Genomic DNA, 22,795 nt, shown 5'->3' with positions numbered 1-22,795 from the left:
GTATTTGTGATTACCTACAGGAGAAGCTGTTGTAGTTGTTTGCCAACTGATATTACAGTACGAGCAGTTTGAAGCGAAATTCAGTCACATTGAATCGAGTATGTTAACCGAGAAACACCGACCAAACATTTTAGTTTTGTGTTTCGCGTTGTTTGAAGCGTGTACTAAACACAGCCTATACATCCTCACACTTGGTTCCTTAAAAGCGTAGAAGGTATCCTTACCGGTATGCATTGGTCCTCTTTAAAGTTTTCTTATGTATTGCAACACATTCTGTCCATTTACAAACTTTTCCTACCTACTGCTGGGAAAACCACACAGCGCCATCAGGTAGAGTTGCCACAGTTTACAGTGATTGGGCAATGCAGCCACATGGCCACGCCTGCTTCCTATCACAGCTAATATTTACATCTCACACTAGAAAGTACAGTAAGTAATCAGCAATAGCAGGCAAACCATCACTCAACGTTTCTGTCGGATCATACAGTAGGAGGAAATGAATACTTACTTTGACTATTTTTCAAGTGGAGACGTTTTAGCATTGTCAGCTAAGTTCTGCCATGCTGAACACAGGCCTGGCCCCCTGCAACCTTATTCCGTTCCCGGGGAGAGTACGGGGAGTGTGCCAGTAGGTGCAAATTTCCAAGATCAGCATCGATCTCATACTCGTTCACCAATCATGTTTCCGGGTACTTTAGAAATACCCTACGATAGCAGTCAAAATGCGTCCGAGTTCAGCTACCTGGGCCAGGGTGCAGGATATGGTTCAACATATGGATGCCACAACGAACCAGACGACAGCGGGCCACAGGTCCAGTACATGACCTCTGCTTACCAGGGAAATGGATCATTTCCACTTAACCATGGACAATCTGGCTACAACAGTTTTGGCGAGCAAGATCGTTACAACCATTGCAATAAGGAACAGCGGGATCGTGATATTTATTTGGAAAGTTATCAAAGTATTTCACCTTCTCAGGAAAGTTACCCAAAACATAATTCTCCAAGTGATGAGACACCGATCGCAGCAAATACATTTGAGTGGATGAAAATCAAAAGAAACAACCCCAAAACTAGTAAGTATTACTGTACTTTTATAAAATTGAGAATTTTATGTGTAACTGCTGAAAGATATTGTTCAATTGATGAAATATATGAGTGGGCTTTACATGCACATTTAAAACAACGTGTGTTTAGCACTGTTTCTTTTTTTCACTACAGGTAAAGTGACCGAATGTGGATTGACCAATACTGTCGCTACAGCGCGGACGAATTTTACTACCAAACAACTCACAGAACTCGAAAAGGAATTCCATTTCAATAAATACCTAACCAGATCCAGGAGAGTGGAGATAGCAACAACGCTGCAGCTAAACGAGACCCAGGTGAAGATCTGGTTTCAGAACCGGAGAATGAAGCAAAAAAAGAGGGAAAGAGATGGCCTTACAGTTTCGGCTGCCTTTAGCTCAAATAACTCGGACACTTCAGCCTCAGAAAACAGTTCTCCGATTTCATCTCCTTCTTGCTCTCCAAAAAGTTCTGCATGAGTTTAGGCCAATGATTTTTAACTGTTAATATATGTTTCCGGTTATTTTCAGAGGGGGGTTCAAGTTGTAAAACGTGATGATTTATAATGTGGAAAACCAACTTAATTGTTGTTTTTTTTGTTGTTTATTTGGGTTTTTTTGTTTGTTTGTTTGTTTGTTTGTTTGTTTTGTTTTTTTTTTTTTTTTGAGAATGCAGCGTTTTCCCTATATAAGTGCTAAAAAAGAATCTGCATTTTATTACAATTTGAAAAATGTGGTTAATACATCCACTCAGGTTTCAATACATACACAGGTTTGCAATAATCTTTTAACTAATATTTGTTTTATTTTGTTTTTGTCAATGAACAAAAAACAGTAAACCAAAAAAGTGTTCATTGCACTAATGTTTCGTTATGATGCTAAATTATTCCTGTATATTTGTAAATATTCTATACTTATAGATTTTTGTTTTCATGATGAAAGTTGTCCCAGGAAACATGTTTACCTTGTTTTAAACTGAAATGATTGTTTCCATGTTAAACACAAGTATTGCCTTAGCATTACCGAATTGCTTTTAAAAAATAATAATACAAAAAAAAACACTTTACTGTCTGCTAACCAAAAGGGCTAGTGAAAGCTGCTATACATCACTTCAAACTATCCAAATATAAAACTAATCACAGAAGCACCAGGTTAAACGCCATGGTAACTTTGCACTATTTATGTCTCAGGTTAAAAGGTTAACATGCTGCTAAGTAACAAGGTGCCTCTTACGTATCGACACTCACGAAAATTCAGGTATTATTCAGAGGCTAAATTAAGATTATATGTGCTCTGCTTATATGTAATTTAAAATCCTTACAATCTAATATGAATCATTCAGTTTCTTCTATTAGAAGTGTTGTTTTTCAGTCCTCTTTGTAAACGGTGAAATCTAACAGCAACGTATGTAAGCATTTTTTTTTTTTTTCATTTTTAATAAAATGACATTGCCAACATTTGTTTTCTGTTGTTTTTATATGGCGTATGAGGGGACACCGCCCCCCCCCCCACCCCCCCCCCCTCCCACCCCCCCCCCCCTATGAGTACACCCCCCCCCCCCCCCCCCCCCCCCCCCCCACCGCATAAAGAGTTTTTGTAATGGTCCGATGAACCCCAACTAAAACAAATGTCGAAATCACGAAGACGACCAAAGTAATTAACCAGTATCTAAGAGTATCATGGGCAATGCTAGAAAGAGACTGAAAATGTTGTCCTCCTGTTTTACGAGCTTTGGCTTCCTGCTGGGGATGGGACTTTTACAACTCCTCCGCCCCTACCCCCTCTGACCCCCCCCCCCCCCCCCCCCCATGGGTACACAATTACTGTTAATCACTTTTTGGTAGTCAATGCGTGGGACTTTCTATCAACAAAGTTGAACACTAATATATACACGTGGACTATTAAGAGAATATTGATACCTATTTCAAAAATGACTTCATCATTTATTTACCTACAAAGTAGTGTGTGTAAAATGGCGTTTATAATAGGAGACCCAGCTACTGTGTGCCAAACAGGGTATCCCGACATCTCCCTCTGAAAAGATAAATAGTCAACATTCTTGAGCAGTTTTGTGTTAATGAGTTGTACTAAAACATAACAGGAACGCCATGCTGCGGGCGGTATTTCAAAGGATCGATAGGTTATAAAGCTCTCCTTGGGAAGCTCCCCATGTCTCTTTGATATCAGAATTGTTGAAAGTATATGTTACATGCCTTTGACAAGCTTTGGTTCTGGTTTACTCTGAATAGTTATACACATTTTAGTTAGATTCGTTTTAAAAATACATCAGTAAGAAGGTACATTTATCACACCGATTTGGAAATGGTTTTATTTACAGATGTGCTGTAGGTAAATATATTTTGCCTTAAGCAGAACCCCCCGCACGCGATTGCATGTGAGAAACATGCATGCCTATTGTACTGGTTCTTGATGTCAGCCTCCCATTGTCTTCTTTTACATTGTCATCCTCTGATCCTTGTCTGTACTACTTCGTTAAGCCTTTGATGATCCGAGTTGTGTTTAGGATTACCATAAGAACAATTATAAAAGAGTGTTCGGAGATCTCACTGTATTGTGAAAGCCACAGTGGTTGCACTTGTTTGATATCCAGGTTTAACTTTTGTGGAGCGGAAGAACCTTTCAATATTTGCTCCGCTTAAAGAAGGGCTGTGGAAGGGTTAGCTATAGTGCACATCCCTTCTCCACCCCCTCGCCAAGATGCAGGTTCACCAAAAGTTCATACTATATAAGCAAGCCACATTGAAAGAGAAGACTTACAGTTTTACCACGTACGCAACATCAATGTTATTTTTTTTAGCAAACTCAGAGTGCTAGAATATACACGGCATTACTTTTTGTAGAAGTTCGCTTTACATCGGGTCTTTCAAGTGTTTTCATGCAAGACTGCACTGTAAATATTGCACTGGGATAAATACACATATATACATTAATTTTTAATATTTTATCAGATTTTTTTTTTTTTTTTTTTTTTTTACAATAAAAATATATGTTATATAATAAATTGCGGATACATCTTACCAGTGGAAATGTTTTTGTGGTGACACTGCATCGCAAAATTTTTAAAAGGTTCAGTGTCAACAGACAGTTCAAGAAATTAATTATTATTATTATTATTATTATTATTATTATTATTATTATTATTATTATTATTATTATTATTTATATTATTATTCTCAGAATGGAAGTATGCACTCCTTGTTTGGAAGAACTTCGGTTGAAAGAGGCTATGAAGTACTTTAAATTAATTTTGTTTATAATCTCATCTTTTGAAACTAGCTCATTTTAATAATAACTAATAAAAACGCTGTCTGTTCCAAAAAGGATTATCAATTGAAACAAAGAAGAAATTTTATTCTGCTGTCTAATCAACCTTTACAATTAAAAAAAAAAATACTGAAAATGACTATTTTAGATTTAATTATATATTCTTTGAAACGCTTCAAAATAATGCACCTCATCATTTCAAAAGGGTGAACACGGCTTTTGTTTTCAAGTAATTGTGAGGGCAAATAAATGGGCTTGTTGCAAGTTCTTGATATGCCTGTTTTAGAAATCATGCTGCAATGTAAAAAGGCTAGTCTATGTGTTAATGTGAGGTCAGTCATCCACGCACCAAATGGTCTTGAGCACACAATAAACAAACAAACCTGTGTTGTCTCCCAAGTAATAGGCCTACACACATTAAAATGTTGGAGTCTCGCAAATGGAGAGTTTTGAATAAGATATTTAATCATGCTAGTTTTGTTTGTTGTGTTTTACTTTACAACATGTAGCCTATCCTCCCCCCTTCTCTTTGTCAAACCCAGGTGTGTCCAGAAGCTTGAAGAGCAAAGCTACTGTTCCAACAATCTGAGGTTCACTTGTAACTTCATAAACACTCACCAAGAAAAAAAAAACAAAGGAGTTTATTTGATCAACCTACCCCCACAAGAAAAGCCACAGTGTAAGAGCATTTTAAATCGATTCTCCCTATATTGTATATCATATCCCTGGTTATCCCAGTTAAACCCTAAAATAAGTGGCTGATGAAATCCAGCCAAAAGGACGTATAAGCCACATTACTGATGTATCCTTTAATATATAATATATAACTCCTGGTGAGGTGTGGTGTTCCTAAAGCAATAAACTACCCCTTTGATGTAGGCTAGGGGGCAAATTAAATCTAAAATCTATGCATCACTGCGTGTGTCATTTTAAGGTGGTATAACAACACCTTTATTCAAGCGCTGTAGATCCTGCGTTGGGTAACGCAGGTCCTTTATTAAGTTGCTCTTGAAGATTAATATTTAAAAACAATAACACATCATAAAATAAATATAAAATGGTCATTATCATACCAAAGTACCAGACACAACTAGACTATACAAGAGGGAAATAAAATGCATAGTTTTTGTACTTTCTATTGCATTTTTATTATTTAAAGAGACAGTAACCAAATACACAGTACAGCCTGTCTAATCCTGCCCCATACTGGTGTAGTGGTATAAAGTACTACACTGTCAGAATGTGATTAAAGGTGACCTGTGCAATGTCAGAAAGTGATATGTTGTCACGTTGAAGGTGGTACGCTTTCAAATTTTGGTATAGGTGCAGTGCATTGAGATCTGATGGGTGTTTTGTATTGCATATGATATATATTTACATAGGGGAGACCAGGTATAGTTGTAAAAATTTTTTACCTTTCTCTCCATTATGCACAGATGATTTGAGCTAGTTTGACCAGACTTTGACACAAACAACTTCGACTCTATCAATTCCCATAGTTATCCTGTTTTAAGCTGGTATACATATGGCAAGAGGGCTTGAAATGTAAGGTAATGACATGTAAATGTAATTTAATTTAACTCAATAGTTGAATGTTTTATTGAATATGATCAATTTTCACATGAAGCAAATATGTTTATTTTTATTTAACTCAAATTAAGTATCTTTATTGAGAAATAAAATATGTTCACATAAGGAATTTCTTTATAGGCCTTATCAAGCAAGAATATATCACTCTGAGTAACACTTGTTCCATTTGAATATTTTGTTTCCTTCAGTGCAAGATTCATGTGCCCAAATATAATTCATCTAATGGTGTATGGGGTCAATTGAAACATCTGTTACAACTGGCCCCAACTCAGGAAGCCATTACTAAACCTCATGTTCCAGCAAGGAACAACAAAACTAAGTGCAATTAACTGTGTCAATTATAAGTGCAGAGATCAGGGATGAGAATGCTAAAAGCCTGGATCCATAAACTGGATAACACAGGTATATAGCACAAAAAGAACATTGGGGAAATAACTTACTCTACTAGGTCAATCTCAATCTGTAGATAAAATCTCAGGGCCTTGGCACAGACATCTCCTCTTTCACAGGCAGACAGAGAACTTAACTCAGAATGTACTGAGTGAGTACTGACAATCTAGCTTGCTTCTAATTGGAGAAATTCAAGGAGTTTTTTGGCAAAGGGTCAAACCAAAAGTTCAAACTTTTTGGGCTGGACTTGTCGAGCAGGTTGTGCCAAGTTCAGAAGTGTTTGAATGAGCTTCCTATGATATTCCTAGCTCGAGAAATGTTGAAAAAACCATCAGAAAGTGCTAATTTACGCACTTCCTAGGTTTACGTTTGTGGATGCACTGTACATTCCTGTCAAACGGATCCTTCTGAAAATCGAGATCAAGAACCTTCACATCTGGAGCATTTCTGAGAAATTTGAACAGTGGTCCTATACCCCAGGGTTGCTTAGATAAGTTAAATGTCTTGAAAAAAAGCATCAATTTAATTGACAGATATCTAAGCATACCTTTTGCATGGCAAACAAAAGAGCCAGGCACTTGAACTTTTTGGATTTATTGCCGTATGTACATGTCACCCTGATACTCTGGGCAAAATTTCATCCTCCAGGGACATTCAGAGCCGGGGGCATGGTATACATGGTGTTTGCTACAGAGTTGAATGGGAGAGGTGTTGGGCTCTTATTGACCCAGTAGCCCTGGAAGGGTTGAGGCAACATGGGTCTATTGAGATGCATTAGGGTCTTATCTATCCAAAGAGCCTGTGTTTGACTATCAAAGCATGTACAGTGCAGAACTGCATGTCTGCATAGGTGCTGCATCTGTACCTAAAAAGCCAAGTGCTTGAAACTCAGTACACACTTAGACAGTGTTAGTCTGATACCAGCATTTGTAGGCACTTCTGGTGCAGAATTATAAATGTATATGTTCAAGAAAATGCATGTTTGGGTGCCTGTCGCTTTAAATCTGCGCCTGCAGCTCACAGAAGCAGAACTTTAGGTTACTTACCGTAACCCTGGTTCCCTGAAAGAGAAGACTACCACCAACAATGTTATGAATAGGATATGCCTGCCCATTGGGTAAGTAGCACTGAGTGTGCGGCTACCCTCCCAGATGGGGGCAAGCCAGCATCATCAAACGCAGTCAAGACTGTGTGCACAATCCTGCTTTGAAAGGGGCTGTCCTAGGGTCCATGTCCCATGACAGACAAAGAGCTGGTCAGACGGAAATTCAATCTCTCATCCTCCGTTGAAGAAAACGGGGGTGGATGGAAGGACTCCAGTTCCACAGATTGATTAATGTGATTACCTTGGGGAGGAAAGCAGGATTGGTGCGCAGAGACAACCTGCTGCCGTCCTCCCAAATACACATGCAGGAGCTATGCACGGACAGCACCTGCACCTCACTGACCCGCTTAGTAGAGGTGATAGCCATGAGGAAGGCTGTCATCATAGACAGATACTTCAACTCTATGGAGTTTATGGGGCCTTCGTGAAAGCCTCCAGTACAATATCAAGGCTACACTCGGGTAGAACAGTCCTCTGGGAAAAGGGCGTAATCGCCGAGAGGCTTTAAGAAATCTTATAGCCAACAAATGCGCACCTGGAGACAATGAATCTACAGGGGCATAGCATGCAGAAATAGCCACTAAATGCACCTTCAAAGAAGGTGACCTACCAGCATCAAACATTTTTTGCAGAAACTATAAAATAACTGGCATAGGGCAAGAGATTGGGTCATGACTTAGTCAGACACCAATTCTGAAAATATCTCCATTTGTAGGGGTATAATGACCTAGTGGAGCCTGCCCTAGCATTCTGCAATGTACCCACGACCATATCAGATAGTTCTAGGGCTGACCAGCAATCTATTTCAGGGGCCAGACACATAGTTGGAACCTGCCCGGTTCCGGGTGCCAAAGAGTGCCTCTCACCTGACTGAGGAGATCCATGCAAAGTGGGATCTCCCAGGGCTGGCCGTGTAACAGCTGGCACCAGGTCGAGAACCAGATTCTCCTGAGCCAGCTGGGAGCCATTAGGTGAACTGACGCCTCCTCTATCAGGACCTTTTCTAAAAAGGCCAGGAGTATCGGTATAGGCGGAAAAGCATACAAAAATGCTTTGGGCCATTTGTGCACTAGGGTGTCGACAACGAGTGGACCGCCTAAGTGGTGGAGGGAGAACCACAGGGGGTTCCACAGGGTGAACAGATCGAACCATTCCTGAACCATTCCCAAATGCGCTCCACTACCTGAGGGTGGAGTTGCCACTCCGACGGATGCGGACCGTCCCTGGAGAGGAGGTCCACTGCCCAGTTCACCACTCTGGGAATGTGTATCGCCCGCAGGGACAGCAAGTTCCTCTGAGCCTGTCAGTAGCCTGAAGGCCATGCGATGCAACCTTGGGGACCATAGGCCACCCTGGCGGTTGACATATGCTACAATTGTCGTATTGTCCATCTGTATCAACACATGTGTATCCCACAGCACCATGACAAAGTGATGGAGAGCAAAGGAGACCGTTTGCAACTCTAGCATGTTTATATGCAGGGACGTCCAGCAGTCCAGCGAGGCTCCGCATACTCTTCTGCCTTCCCAGACCCCAACCCCCCCCCCCCCCCCCCCCAAACCAAGTTGGAGGCATCTGTTGTCACCACGTTTAACACTAATCCCATCTGTAAATCATCACGCAGGTGAGAGGTCATCCTCCACTAACATAGGGCTGCCGAGCACATATGAGACAGTGTCAGCTGACAGTGTCTATCGCACTTGGGATGGAGGTGGAATGCATTGAGCCACGCTTGAAGTGGGCGTATGAGAAGTAGACCTAGCTGAATGGTTGATATAGCTGCGGCCATCAGACCCAGTAGTTTCTGGCACAATAGGAGAGTGTCCTGCAATCCCTGTTGAAACAAGGAGAGACTCCCTAGGAAAGCTGCACGCATCGTACTGGAGTCCAACCAGTGTCCCAAGTACGTTGTGCACTGCACCAGTGTAAGCCGACTCTTTGCATTGTTGATGGTGAAGCTCATAAACACTTCCATAAAAGAGAAGTGGAGATATTTCCTGTGCTTTGGATGGATGGAAACATGAAAGTAGGCATCCCGTAAGTCCACGGTGGTCACACGGCTGGACTGTCTGGAGAACGTGACGGTGAGTAATCATCTGGAACCTCCTTTCTTTTTAGAACCTGTTCAGAAGCCTCAGGTCTAGGATGGTGTGAATCCGGTGTCATTTTTGGGCATCAGAAAATACAGCTAGTAGTACCCCTCCCTGTAGGAGGTGGGGTCTACGAGATAAATGGCTCACTTGCACAGCAAGGCGTCACTTTGTTCTGAAGTACCAAGGTCTGAAGAGGATCTGTCATAAAAGTATTCATGATTCCTCGAAAGTGAGGAGGTCCCAAGCAAAACTGAGGCACGTAACCATTGTGCACTGTGGCAAGCACCCAGGTGTACGTATTACAGACAAGTCTTTTTAAACAGTCTATATGGTGAACTGAAGAAGTACAGTAATTATCCAGCTGTACCATTGTTCTCCCAGTACTTTTTAATCAGGTGCATAAAACTGCAATTATTCAAAATCAGCATGGATGTGGAATATGTATATAACACTAGATTAAAGAAACATTGTGTTTGTTTTTCTCTTCTCACAGGGTAACAAGAACAATACACTATTATATCAGTTTCATATGGAGAATTACGAACTGTCATTAACTAAACAGACAACTGCATGCTGGTGAAGGCACTGAGGTGTGTGGGGGACTGACTCCTGATTTGTGCTAGCTCCTTCTTTCCCCATGTCCTTCTTCACTGCATAACATTTATTTGGCACATGATAACCAGTGGACATGTTGGTGTTGTGCTTTTGCTCGAAAGTTTGCATATTCAGAAACCTGTTTTGAGAGTGAAGTAACTACCTACAATCAAATAGCAGAACTAGTCATTTAACCCTTTTCCCGAGCCTAGTACAAGATATGCACTATCGTACTACACTACTATATATGTAAACAGTCATAGTCAGACCTCGTTGCAATAGGCAATCAATGTGTATATACTAGTAAGTCTGGAAAGAATAACTGTATACAGGTAACTCTATGTTATAGTCAGTGCAAAACTACGACTACATTTGAAACTACGGAACTGTTAGTGCTACTTTGAAGATATAAAGTCCAACGCAGATATAGGTAAATATATATGGCACCAGGACTCTTCCGTATGAACCTGTTTAGCCGAATGAAAGGCAGAAAGCGCCTAGGAAAGTCCATACAAACGAATACAAAACTAACCCGGAGGTAGTGTTCAGCAGTCTGCAGCTGCACCAGGAAGTAGTTGCTCACGCCCCTCTTGTTATGACTGTCAATAGCAACCCTCGCGTCCTGAAAGCGCCTGTGCCCTTAACCTTGTGCAGTGAATAGCAGTGAATAGTATTTCACGCGGGAGAACTGCTAAACATTACATTGTTTTATTTGTTGTATTGGTTGGAGGTGTCGCCATGTCTCTTGCTGCAGAGGCGTTTGTCTCCCAGATAGCAGGTAATGACATAGTTTTATTTTATGTACATTTGTTCACCTCTTTTGCCAGTTCTGTGCACAAAACGGCATTATAATTTGTTATGTGTCTAACACTAACAGCAATATTGCGAAATATGTAGATTTAATACATCATCTTTTTACGCGGATTCAGAAAATACTTGCAGTACTGTAGTTTACTGTTATTTTAAGAGGTGTGTCTACAGTTTGCAAGCGTCAGGAGAATAATCCAGAAGCGTACATAAGTCTAAAAAAAGGAAAGTGCAAAGTATATCACAAACAATTAAAACATTAATGTAGGTAAGTGTTAGTCGTATTTTCTGTGCTAGTACTTATATACTATATAACGTTTTGGGAGATGAAGCTGGCACAGGGGAGGTACAGGGAATAAATCACAACCAACAAGAAGGATATCACAATGTCAGTAGTTACATTTTAAGTATTACGTCAGCCCAGTTTCATCTGTCACACGTGTTTCTTTAAAAAAAAAAAAAAGACTCGTGTTTATGTTCTGTACATCTAATTTATAACGGTTAGACTACTACACAGAAAACCTATTCCAAAAAACAACGCTATACAAGCTGTCTCCTCCATCATTTTGTTCTAAACAAGAATTTATTCTTTCTTGGGGGGGGGGGGGAGACAGAGAATGCCTCTTTAAAGCTACACATGCATAACTATCCTGGTTCAATAAACGTGCAGGAGAATGACACATGCCAACTCAGTCCATTTCCAAGAACACTCACGCTGGACTCGCACACTTTTGCAGACAAACTATTCACATGTGGGGGTTCACAAGCATGGCAAATGTAATGTGTCTGGTGTATACAAAACTGGGTATATGCTTGGCAGATTTAGTGTTGATAAATGTAGCAGGCAGGTCTCAAAATGTTAGATAAAAATACCAGAATCAATGGGACTGAACTGGAACAGACCTGAAAAAAGATTTTGGTGTAATAACAGTCTTGTCACTGTCAGCAACCAGATAATTTCTTGAAGCTATTTTGAAGACAAACAGAATACTTAATTATAAAAAGGTTACAAATCAACGAGGAAGTAATAATTGAGGTTATATTATACAGTGTTGAGAATACACTTAGAAAACTTTAAAAAAACATTTTTAAAAATTCCGTTTTGGTCTGTGTTTTGCAATAAGGAAATGTGAGCTTTGGAGAGTCCAAAGAATAGAATCTAGACTAATCTCACTGAGGAAAGGTATGATTATGAAGATAGAGGGTACTGAAGCTCTTCAGCGAAAACAACACAAGAGTCATCGTTAAACAAAGTGCATCAAAGTCACTATTTCAAGCACAGCACAGAGTCCAGGACCAAAGGACATCACTGTAAATTGAGAGTGGACACACTTGGGACATGGGGTATAAACAGAGAGTTGTCAGTGTAAGGAATGGATTACTAAGCCCAATTGTTACTGTTGAAACATTAAAATCTATCAACAACTAGGAACCACAAAGCAGATCAGAATTTTGGGCCATGAGCCTACTCTCATTCTGAACGTTTTGTATGCTCTTATGGCATGTTCAACTGGTAATATCTAATAAACCATTTTGAGTCCGACTTTCATATTTAAGTGTTATAACTAAATCTGATGGTACCCTTCATTCTGACATGTTACCAAAGTTGGCTGTGTATTTTGATCATGTGACTTATTGGTTCCCTAATGCTTGCAATATTGACCTCATACTTGGTACACAAAAATCTTTGATTGTCTAGGTAAAGTTTGATCATGGGTACCCTCTGGCAAAACCTTTTACACAGAGACCATTTGAGGTAGTGGTTTCGTATTTGCAGGGTTCTGCACTATGCACACAGCCTGCTGAATGGGTTGGTGACTGTGACGTTGACCACTGACATAGTATCATTTTCATATTGAGGTAAAAAGTCTGTTTCATATGGAGAAAACCATAGACACCCTGTATTTTTTAATCGTTTTTCTGTTAAGAAATACTGCAATTTTTATCTTAATATTTCTGTTTCAACTTTAGGTTATGTGGGCAATACTGTACATATTTAAAATATATATTTAGAAATTAAATGCCTGTTTAATGGGGAAATACTATTCATTGTCCATTGGTAAAGTTTTAGAATACAACGTAGGCTGTATGTTGTCCAATGTTACAATGCAGTATGTATATTAATATTTACAGTGCAAAAATGTACAGTATGCCTTTTTTTTAATACTGTAGGTTGGGCACATGCGGTTTCAAGATATTGTAAATGTAATGTCTCTTTTTTTGTGCCACACTGGTGCACTATGCAGGTCCTAGTTACATTGATTACACATTCCATTTGTTTCATTCAGCTGCAGAGGCTTGGCCTGAGAATGCAACACTGTTTCAGCCTCTGAAGGGTGAGTAATTCATTTTGCAATTAACAGCGCAGGCGTTTGCACTGAAACAAAAGACAATACATTTTTATACAGTGTTGCATGGATTAACTGGAAAGATGAATGCAGATAAGCAGTACAGAGGTTGTTTCTTTATGTCTTTGTATTAAAAGCTGTTATTTAAAGGCCAATATTGGCAATTTTATTTTTCCAGGGCTTAGATTAGGTGGTGCTTTGCTTTGTTATTGAACCATTCTATTAGCCGCTGTAGGCAGTATTAAATGATGCAGTTGCAGATTCAGTTGATTTACTGTACCAACAGCTGAGGCAGCACTATTTTGAAGCCTTGTGGTAAGCACAGTTCTTGGCAAAGAAAAAAAGGAACTGGGGAAAAAAAAAAAAAAAAACAGGATGGTTCAGGCTCCCTTTAGCACCTCTTCATATATCATAAGATCACATTATAGCCCCCATTTGGGGCTCAGCAGCATGCTACAGTTGTCGGAAGACTGCAAAGTAATGAAGACTAATAGTTACCAGCCCCCAGTCCCCTAACCATAGAATTTTTTATTGCAGCAAACTTGTCATCTTTCTTTCTTGTGACAGAGTGAGACAAGGTTTGCAGGATTCATTTAATGAAGTTTTTTTACACTGTGCTGTTACTTCAAATATTTGAATTAATCCAGATTATTTTTTGTTCTTCATACATTAAAGTGTGTAATCCAACCAGTCTGCACAATCCTTTTTTTTGTTTGTTTGTTTATGTATTTTTGTACTGTGAATCAGATAGATTGCAACTTTTTGTAGTAGTAGTCATAGTTGCATTAACTCTAACAATGCAGTGTCTGAAGATGTTTTGTTTTATTCTGTTTTACAGATGATCAGATATTGCTTTCAGATCATGCTTCCTCGCTTGCTGTCCAGGTAAAATAAAATGTTCTTGTTGCTGCAAAAAACATTTTTTTTAAATTAATATATATATATATATATATAATGATATATATAGTCTATATTTTATATATGCACAATAGCTGTTTAAAAGGTCGTGTTTAAAAGGTCTAGAAACTGGGATGGCCAATATATGGAACAAGCACTGACATATAAGCATACAACAGTTTTTGTTACAGCTGATAGATTCCAGTAGCACACAGATGAAAATATCCTGACAGTTTCTGCATATGAAACAAAGAACGTACATTTTAATTTAGGTGCATGTGTGCAACTACAAATTCCTAAAGGTTGGCTGTAAAAAAATTAAATGTGATTTTTGTTTCAGCTGAAAGTATATTAAAAAAAAAAAAAAAAAAAAAAAAAAAAAACGAGAGAGGGCTATGTTAGTTACAGCATGTTCACAGTTTTAGGATTTAATAGGTTCATTTTATTCCTCACAAATAATAATTCCAGTCCTCTAGAATAAAACCAGTTTAATTCTGACACAAAATTAAATTGAATGATACACAGCGCAGAACGTAACCACGTACGAACTGCATGGACAAATCATCAAAACAAAACAACACAATACTGTAGGTTTAACCCTGCAGGACTGTATCGATTGAAAAACCTTCAGATAGCAGTTTGGATAATGAGAGAGAGTACCTTAATACAGAAATACAGTGGTTTAAATACAGTACAAAACCAGCCCCCCTCCTTGTGGTCACCCAGCTGAAGTCTTTGAAGATCAAGCCGGCCCAGGCTTGAGACTTGTACATGTGATTGTAATCAGTATTTTAATTAGCTACATACATAATCAAGGGCACTCAGCCCAAGGTAACAACCGCTCTCTATACCATAAAATAAACCAGTTTGTTATCATTTCTATGAGATAGAAGCAGGCACCAACCCCCAAAGGGTCTTTGAGCTACGAAGGAGCCAGATCTTATCCTGTTTCTTAACAGACAGGGCCATGTGCTGGTGTGTGAGACCATAGAGGTGGAAAGCTACCCAGTGACATGCAAAGAGAATTGTAAAATTGTACAAGCTTTAAAATCTTACACAGTTGTAAGTAGGAAAAGATGGCTAAAAGATTTCCCCTGGCTTAAGTTTGACAATGTTAAAAAAAAAAAAATCCATGTTTTGCAAGTTTTGTCTGGATGCAGGGGAACTGATTGCAGGCAAGACTGCATTTTTAACACAGAGCCAGAAGTTCAAACGTGAAAATATATTAAAACACAGTCCTTCAAAACCGTGTTCACTGTGTGGAGAGGCGTACATCCGGAAACGTCAGCCAGACCATCCCGCTACCATAAACAGGCAAGCAGCCTCAAAACGCTGAGGAAGATGTTACCAGGCAGTTAAAAATCAGTTAAATTGGGAAAAAAAGTTGTTCATTTATAGTTTTGCTGATGCAAAAGTATTGAACTGCACAAGTGTTATGTAAGAAAGCAAGGAAAAAAAGATTTGTACATATTCAACAGTAAATTTGAGCAAAATTGTATTTTTTTGTGTGTGCCTTTAAATTTATTACAGTCTTACGTATTGAATACTATTATATTAAATCCCGCTGATAATTGTAGGTCACAGCTGATTGGTGGATTCCGCAACACATTAAGATCCACCAAAATGGATCACAGTGTTTGTGTATTGGCCACCACCGGTCTAGAGCAGGAAGAGTGCTCAATGTAAAACTCAGTGGAAATGTATTCCAAGATAGAATGATCAAGTTGATGAACTGGCCTATGACATCACTACCCAGGTTACCACAATACTTCTTTTTACCATATGATTCCAAAGGTAGTAGAGTAGTTGCTTAAGATACACTGAAGAAATAATGAAACGGTTTGAAGGACAGGAGAGCTGTATTACTAATCAGGCACCACTACTACCGTAATGTGTGCCCTATGACGTTAAAATTTATCAAGCAAGTGAAATGTTAGCATCGAGTAAAATGGAGCGAATTGCAATAGCAAATTGAGAAATTTCCCTACTCTAACATACTGAATATCAACAATTGGTCAAGGGATATATTTGCATTTGAACCAGCCAGTGGGCAGAGTATCATTATTGAGTGCTTACTGGAGGCCTGAGTTTAAATTCCAGTGTTCTCACAAGAATAAAATAGATACAGAACTGCCCAAAACTTTTAGATTACTGAAATGTATAGGCTACAGTACATATACATGGACTTTTTGTTTGAAATGTATTTGTTTTTTTAAAGCTCATAATTTTCTCCATGACTAAAAGACAACCTAGTGATTAAAAAATATGAGTAATAAATAGCCTCTTTCTCATCCATAATATTTTAGGCCAAAATATATTATAGTCCCTTTCCATTTTACTGGTGCCCATGTGGACACCTTTTATAGCATTTTCAATATAGAATTATGACTGAATAAATTGCGTCTTCATTTATCTTTGAGACCCTTTCAGTGATAACTGTGAATCCAGCCTTGCAGCATTCCAGAGAAAAATTGTCACATCATTAAATTAGCCTTCTGCTGCAGTGTGAAATTGATTGTTCTGGAAAATGAACCTGGCTTCGCTATAAATTACGTCTATGGGTTCTAAGGAATCTGTTATTTTGTTTAAAATAGTAGCTAATATAATTAGAGTTCTAATTTATGTTAAACTACAAGTGTGCCTATTACAGTAACATGGTTTGGAATTTAATCTGTCTCCCAGATAAAGAATGACCCTGTGTGATTTTCATTTGTAACCTCAGACACATTATTTCAGCAGCATAGTCAGTAACCATTAGATATGAAAAATGGATTATTATAGAGACAGTTTTATTCGTGGTTTTCAGTTTTAAAAGTTGCCAGTCCTTCCATGTACTAGAAAAGTTTAAAAATTGGTAATTATACTACTTATCATAAACCCAGACATATTTAGAATAGCAATGAAAATGTAGTTCTGTGTGCAGTCTAATATAGCAAAACGACATGGCTTGTAACTGCAGAAAGAAAAGTTGATATTTTACATCAGACAGTGTATAGTTTCTAAAGAATCTCAGTATTGGTACATGCCTCTAAGCTGTGTATTACAAACAGTACTATCATGCAATAGATGGAATGAACAGAATTCAATCTATAGGGCCTGATGAGGAGTAACATTCAGTTGAATCTTTTATAGATGCATGTCATGCAGGCAATTGTTTAAAAAAATGTGGTGTAGAACAGATAGTGGTTAAAACAGTCATTTCATTTAGTACTTCTGTTACTTTTTGTCTCCAGAATTAAGATGTTTTATAGTTTATTATTATTATTATTATTATTATTATTATTATTATTATTATTATTATTATTATTATTATTATTGTACTGTATAAGCAAACCATTCTATACTGTATATGTTAATATTTAAATTAGCATGAATATTCATGAATCTGTCTAAAGTAGAAAACACGCATATGCTTTCTGGGTTGCCCAGTGCTCATTATTGTAAAAGAGAACAGAGAGTTCTGGAGCTGGGAATAGATGTTGTAAGGCCAAGTATGAATTCAGCATCAGTAAAGAAATCTTTCTTCACTGTCAACCAATACAGGAAAGACATAGTTCCTGCCATATGTTCATTGTAATTTTGGGGGGTGGTGGTGGTTGGGCATGCCTTTCTTAGCAGAGGTTGCGGAATACATGTGCATTAGTGATGGTTACGGTGGTGATGTCCATTAGGGTCAACGCTGAAACCACCAAAAATCATTGGCATGCCCCAGTTAGGGGCTTTATATGTAACCTGGGTCCCAGAAGTGAGCACGGAGTGCTTTTATCAGTGGGCAGGCTTCATGGATCTTTATATGTACCCTGGGTCCCAGATCTTTATGTCTTCCCCTGCATTTCCTTCATATTTTGCTTCTTTTTGATCTTTTTGTTTTAAGTGTATTTTATTGACATTTCTGTACCGTCCCACTTACCCAAGAAATTACATAGAAAGTTTTTTTTTTAATATATACTGAGGAATTGCAAGGGAAACAAAAGATGTGAGATAGTAAATTATGTACAGCATAGGCAAATAGTTTTTCTTTTTCACAATTTATTCCTGATACATTCTATACCTATGTTCAGTTCTAACATACAATTTAAAAGCAAAAAAACTATTTATTTATTTATTATTTATTTATTTATCTTTAACTGTAAAATGTAACAAATTCCAAACACCATTGTGGAAGAGCAATATTCAAAGGATTAACTTTTGTGCGGGTTACGTGTTGTTAGTTTTAATTTTGTGCATTGCTTTATAAAATGTGCATCTTTGTGATCATGCATGACTTCATAAAACATTAATCTCGAGGGATAAAAAAAAAATCTGTTAATGTACTGCATCCTTAATACTGTAGAATAGCCTCTGTCCCTAATATGTTTTATTTATTGCATTTATATAGCGCTTTTTGTACAAAAGTATCGCAAAGCACTGTACAGTAGATGGCAGAAAAAAAGTACAAACCACAATACATGTGTATTGCATGTTACACATACAACTTCTATAATCAGAACAGTTTAATAACATATTTAAATAACAGTATACACATAATACAAAAGCAGCATTTTTAAAGTTACATTAAAACCCACTAAGATAAGAAAGCTGTTTAATAAAAGTGCGCTTATAGTCTTGACTTGAAAACAGTCCCATCTTCTCTGCCAAACGAAGGCAGAGCATTCCATAATTTAGGAGCTCTACAAGAAAAAGCCCTCCCACCCGTGCTGCTTTTGTTGACCCTAGGAATAACTAGCGGCCCTGTGATCTCAGAGTGTGGTTTGGAAGACGGGGCCAGTAACGCCTGCAAATAACTATTCATGGCCTTGTAATTTAACAGCAGAATGTTAAAATCAATTCTGTACTGCACAGGGAGCCAGTGTAAAGAGGCCAAAACAGGGCTAATATGTTCACTTTTTTCTGGTTTTAGTCAGAATTCTAACGGCAGTATTCTGAACAAGCTGCAAGTGGGATACTACCTTTTTTGGTACACCAGAAAAAAGTGGATTACAATAATCAATTCTAGATGAAATAAAGCATGCATTATGTGACCAAGTATTTAAATGATGCTATCTCATTTTAAGGATCCCATGGCTTGTAGGATATTGGTTACACATTTAGCAAGTATTCTGCTTAACAACAAATTAAACAACCTTAAAAACCTAGACAACAGGTACAAAACAAATGTTTAGATCTCTACACAGTAGTGAAATGAATCACTTTCCACAATATGCAGACATTGGAATGTCTTTACATTTCGTTTTATTTTTTTTTGATCATTACTGCTATTGCATAAAAAAAAAGGTCTATACATGATTTCAAAATGCCAGATCCAGTCATATGAAGGAGTACAATTCCTTCATACGACAAAATAAAGAAAAATAGATTTTAAAGTAATGGCATTTGTAATGCATGGACAGCGTTTATAAGCAAGTGGAGTACACTTTAGTTTGTTCAGATTCCTTTCTGGAGGGAGGAGGTGAAGTGACCTTTGCCTGCTGCAGAAGTAAAGCAACACACGTCTAGTGTTTTGAGACACAGAATTGACAATACATTTATCTCTGAATAATGTAAATACCTTGAGAATACTGAGGCAGTTGTTTGGAACAGGACCCTGTCCTCACTGTGTCCACTGAGGGCCAGATCTGTCAGCTAGCTCGAATAATTTAGGCTGTATCTCTTGAAGGTGCATTGAGTCAGACACTATTGCAGTTTTACACTTTACCTCAGGCTACCTACAGAGCCTTAAAGTTAATTTAGAGTTCTGCTGTAAAGGGAATTAATGTAGTAAGGCTGGCCAGAATTAAACTTCAATTTCCTGTCAGGGGGGGAATAAAAGGCAGCCAGAGACTAAGGCATGTGTGTTTGATTTGTTTTAAAGGGTAATTATTCTGTTTTAGTAGAACCTAACAAGCTGAAATAGTCATTGTTTTTTAATAAGGGTTCATAATTAAATGAACGCACCTACGGTTTTTGGAAAATTAACATGTCCTACCATTGCAAATATGTATGTCCTTCCACCATCAATATTAGAGAAGTGACTATTTCAAATGAAACCCTTCATGGGCAGCTTTTTCTACATGTAATGGGCTGGTACCCCAACAAATATGTTTGTTCAGGCTGACTGGCTTAAACACGTATGGCTTAAAATTAATAGCTGGTGGCAGCCTGGCAGCGCTGTTCAGTGAGGCAAAGTGCCAGTAAATTGTTTGTCTTCTGCAGTACAGTCCTATAATTCTTCAGGGAACCAATGACATTCTGCTTGCCAAACAAAATAATGATAAATTGAAGAAATTGAAGAGGATTTCTGATCTTTCTTTTTGTTTGTTTTGTTGCTATATTATTTGCAGCTACTTCCACACTTTTCAATATTTCAAATATAGGAACACAAGGTGTTTCGCTGTTTAGACATGTTGCACCACAGTACACTGTCTGCTTCATTGCACTGTTTTGAATTTGCTGTCAGGTAATTTTATATAAATATAAAAATATATTTTTTGTATTTTCTCTTGCCAGGCGTATTTGCAAATGTGCAATCTGCCAGTCCAGGTGGCTTGTAGGGCCAATGCAGAGTACATGTCTCCATCTGGTAAGTCTGTTGTTCCCTCTGTGCACTGGAGCACTGGAGTTACACTGCCATGACAACAATATTTCAGCTTGCAGCTATTAAGCGACACCATTAGATGCAGTGACTCTCCTGAACACTTGGCTGTTTTTTAGGGTTATAAAGAATGCAATATAAACCAGGATGTGTGGAATATTAGTACTGGTATTTATTTTTTATTGCAAACACATTTGTAGTAAATTAGTAAATCTGTTTAATATGCAAAGTATGTTTGCTGGCCTCCAGCAATGGTTGTGTTCAAATGCTGGCACTGTATGCCTGATTATAATGTTCTAGCAAGGTCAGCTGAGGCAGTGAACTGAAGATAACTGGTACCATCTCTTCACAGCACTCTACCATGAAGGTATTGTAGTTTGTACTAGAACTATGAGAGGTGTTTTTAAATTTAAATTTAATGTGTTTTTGGATAACCGAAGACATGCAGCTGCAAAAGGTTTGTACAGGTTGGTTTTAATTGAACTCTGCTGCGTATGGATATAGCTTAACAATGTAATAACCCCAGACCCAAGTCCAAAAATATTTGAGTAAAGACACAGTTTGGATGGAACTGATCAGACATATATATATAATCAGAAACTATATATATATATATATATATATAGATAGAGATTATTCTCATATATATAGATATATATATTTATATATATATATATATATAGTATTATAAAGTCTTTCTACACAGCTAAAGAAGGGCTTTTGTCTGAGATGTCCTGTAATAAATTTTGTGTTGATTTAAACCTTTTGCCTACATAAAAAATGGATATAGATATATAATCGTTGGTACAATCATAATTAATTCATAATGTAACAGATAACAGTTTGAAAAATAAATGTGTACATAGGCAACAGAAATGCACTGTTCTTGTTTGTAGGGAACACAAGTGGAAAACCCTCAGAGACCTCTGTTAAAGAAACCTGCATCTCTTTTGTCATACACTTTATCGTATGGATGCAGATGAGGTCTTTGTTGGAGCATTGCACCTCATCCATTACCCTAAGGCAGCCTGTGAGTTTGTGAGAATGAATCTATTGAAAAGGACCATGACAGAACCTGCTGTTAGTGTGAACTCTTAGTGAACTAGGCCAAACAGCAGGTTCCATGCATCAAGAAAAAAAATACTATTTGTATTTAAGCCTGTTCTTAAGTTGTTGTTGTTGTTTTTTTTTTTTTTTAATCAGTATGTCCATATATCTATCAATTAAAATCTAACCCACTTGTATGCACTCTCTTTTTGAAATGGATAGCTTTTTTTTTTTTTTTTTTTTTTTTTTTTTTTTTTTTTTTTTTATTCTAACATGATGTAACTTACAAGTTAGTTTCCTGTTTTAAGGATACCCTGTTCACACAACATAAATTTTCTTGACATGTGTGAAGGATTTCCTTGTTTTGCCATTATGCTGTTTCCTTGTTTTGCCATTATGTAAAATCCTATTAAAACTAGATTTAATTTCCTTATAGGAAATATGAGCACACTGTTGGATGCTAACAGACTGTTTCCAGTCCTCACACATAATGGGGCCATCTTTCATAGCTCTTGAAAGAGTGTTATTAATTTCAGCTCAGCAGAAAATAGATTTGCGGCCTTAGCGATCTAGTTAACTGATTGACCGGGGCAATCTGAAACTGCGGAACACCAATGTGGCCTGACTGAGCAAGTAAAATTATGCTTACTGGATGACTTAAAAGAAAGTGAAGATTTTTCATGCATTTGTGTGTTTTTCATCAATTGGGATGTATTCATTTCTATCTTTGCTATAACCAACAGACATTTCTGACAGAATATTAACATTATAAAGCTGTATAGTGAAGATTATTGACTTGCGGATCTAGGTGAAATTGGTGATAGTTTTATATATATATATATATATATATATATATATATATATATATATATATATATATATATATATATATATATAATGTGCGTGTTTAATAAATTGCTATTTCACAATGATGCATTCTCTGAACTGTGTTGGGCTTAAAATGTCTGTGGGTGGACAAGTTTCTTTTAATGTGAAGGCCT

At 37.7% G+C, this 22,795-nt stretch overlaps 2 protein-coding genes across 3 annotated transcripts in view; both read left to right on the top strand.

Moving 5' to 3' along the window:
• The first annotated feature begins 487 nt into the window (after positions 1 to 487).
• LOC121322126 (homeobox protein Hox-D1-like) lies at positions 488 to 1,598 on the top strand. The gene is made up of 2 exons (XM_041261666.1): positions 488 to 1,076; positions 1,222 to 1,598. Exons 1-2 carry the CDS (start codon positions 497 to 499, stop codon positions 1,545 to 1,547), a joined length of 906 nt encoding a protein of 301 aa, XP_041117600.1. The 5' UTR covers positions 488 to 496; the 3' UTR covers positions 1,548 to 1,598.
• A 9,110-nt stretch (positions 1,599 to 10,708) lies between these two features.
• Positions 10,709 to 22,795, top strand: part of LOC121322454 (metaxin-2-like) — an 18,007-nt gene continuing 5,920 nt past the window's right edge. The window contains exons 1-4 of one of the 2 annotated variants that reach the window (XM_041262468.1): positions 10,709 to 10,902; positions 13,220 to 13,267; positions 14,118 to 14,164; positions 20,663 to 20,735. In XM_041262468.1, the coding sequence (XP_041118402.1) occupies positions 10,863 to 10,902; positions 13,220 to 13,267; positions 14,118 to 14,164; positions 20,663 to 20,735 (208 nt within the window). In that variant the 5' untranslated portion in view covers positions 10,709 to 10,862. The remainder of the gene's footprint in view (positions 10,903 to 13,219; positions 13,268 to 14,117; positions 14,165 to 20,662; positions 20,736 to 22,795) is intronic. The other variant, XM_041262467.1, reaches the window with a different exon arrangement.

The sequence above is a fragment of the Polyodon spathula genome, chromosome 10 (genome assembly GCF_017654505.1).
Source record: "Polyodon spathula isolate WHYD16114869_AA chromosome 10, ASM1765450v1, whole genome shotgun sequence".
Lineage (NCBI taxonomy): Eukaryota > Metazoa > Chordata > Actinopteri > Acipenseriformes > Polyodontidae > Polyodon > Polyodon spathula.
Note: the sequence above shows the minus strand (reverse complement) of the source record. Positions and strands in the feature narration are given on the sequence as shown.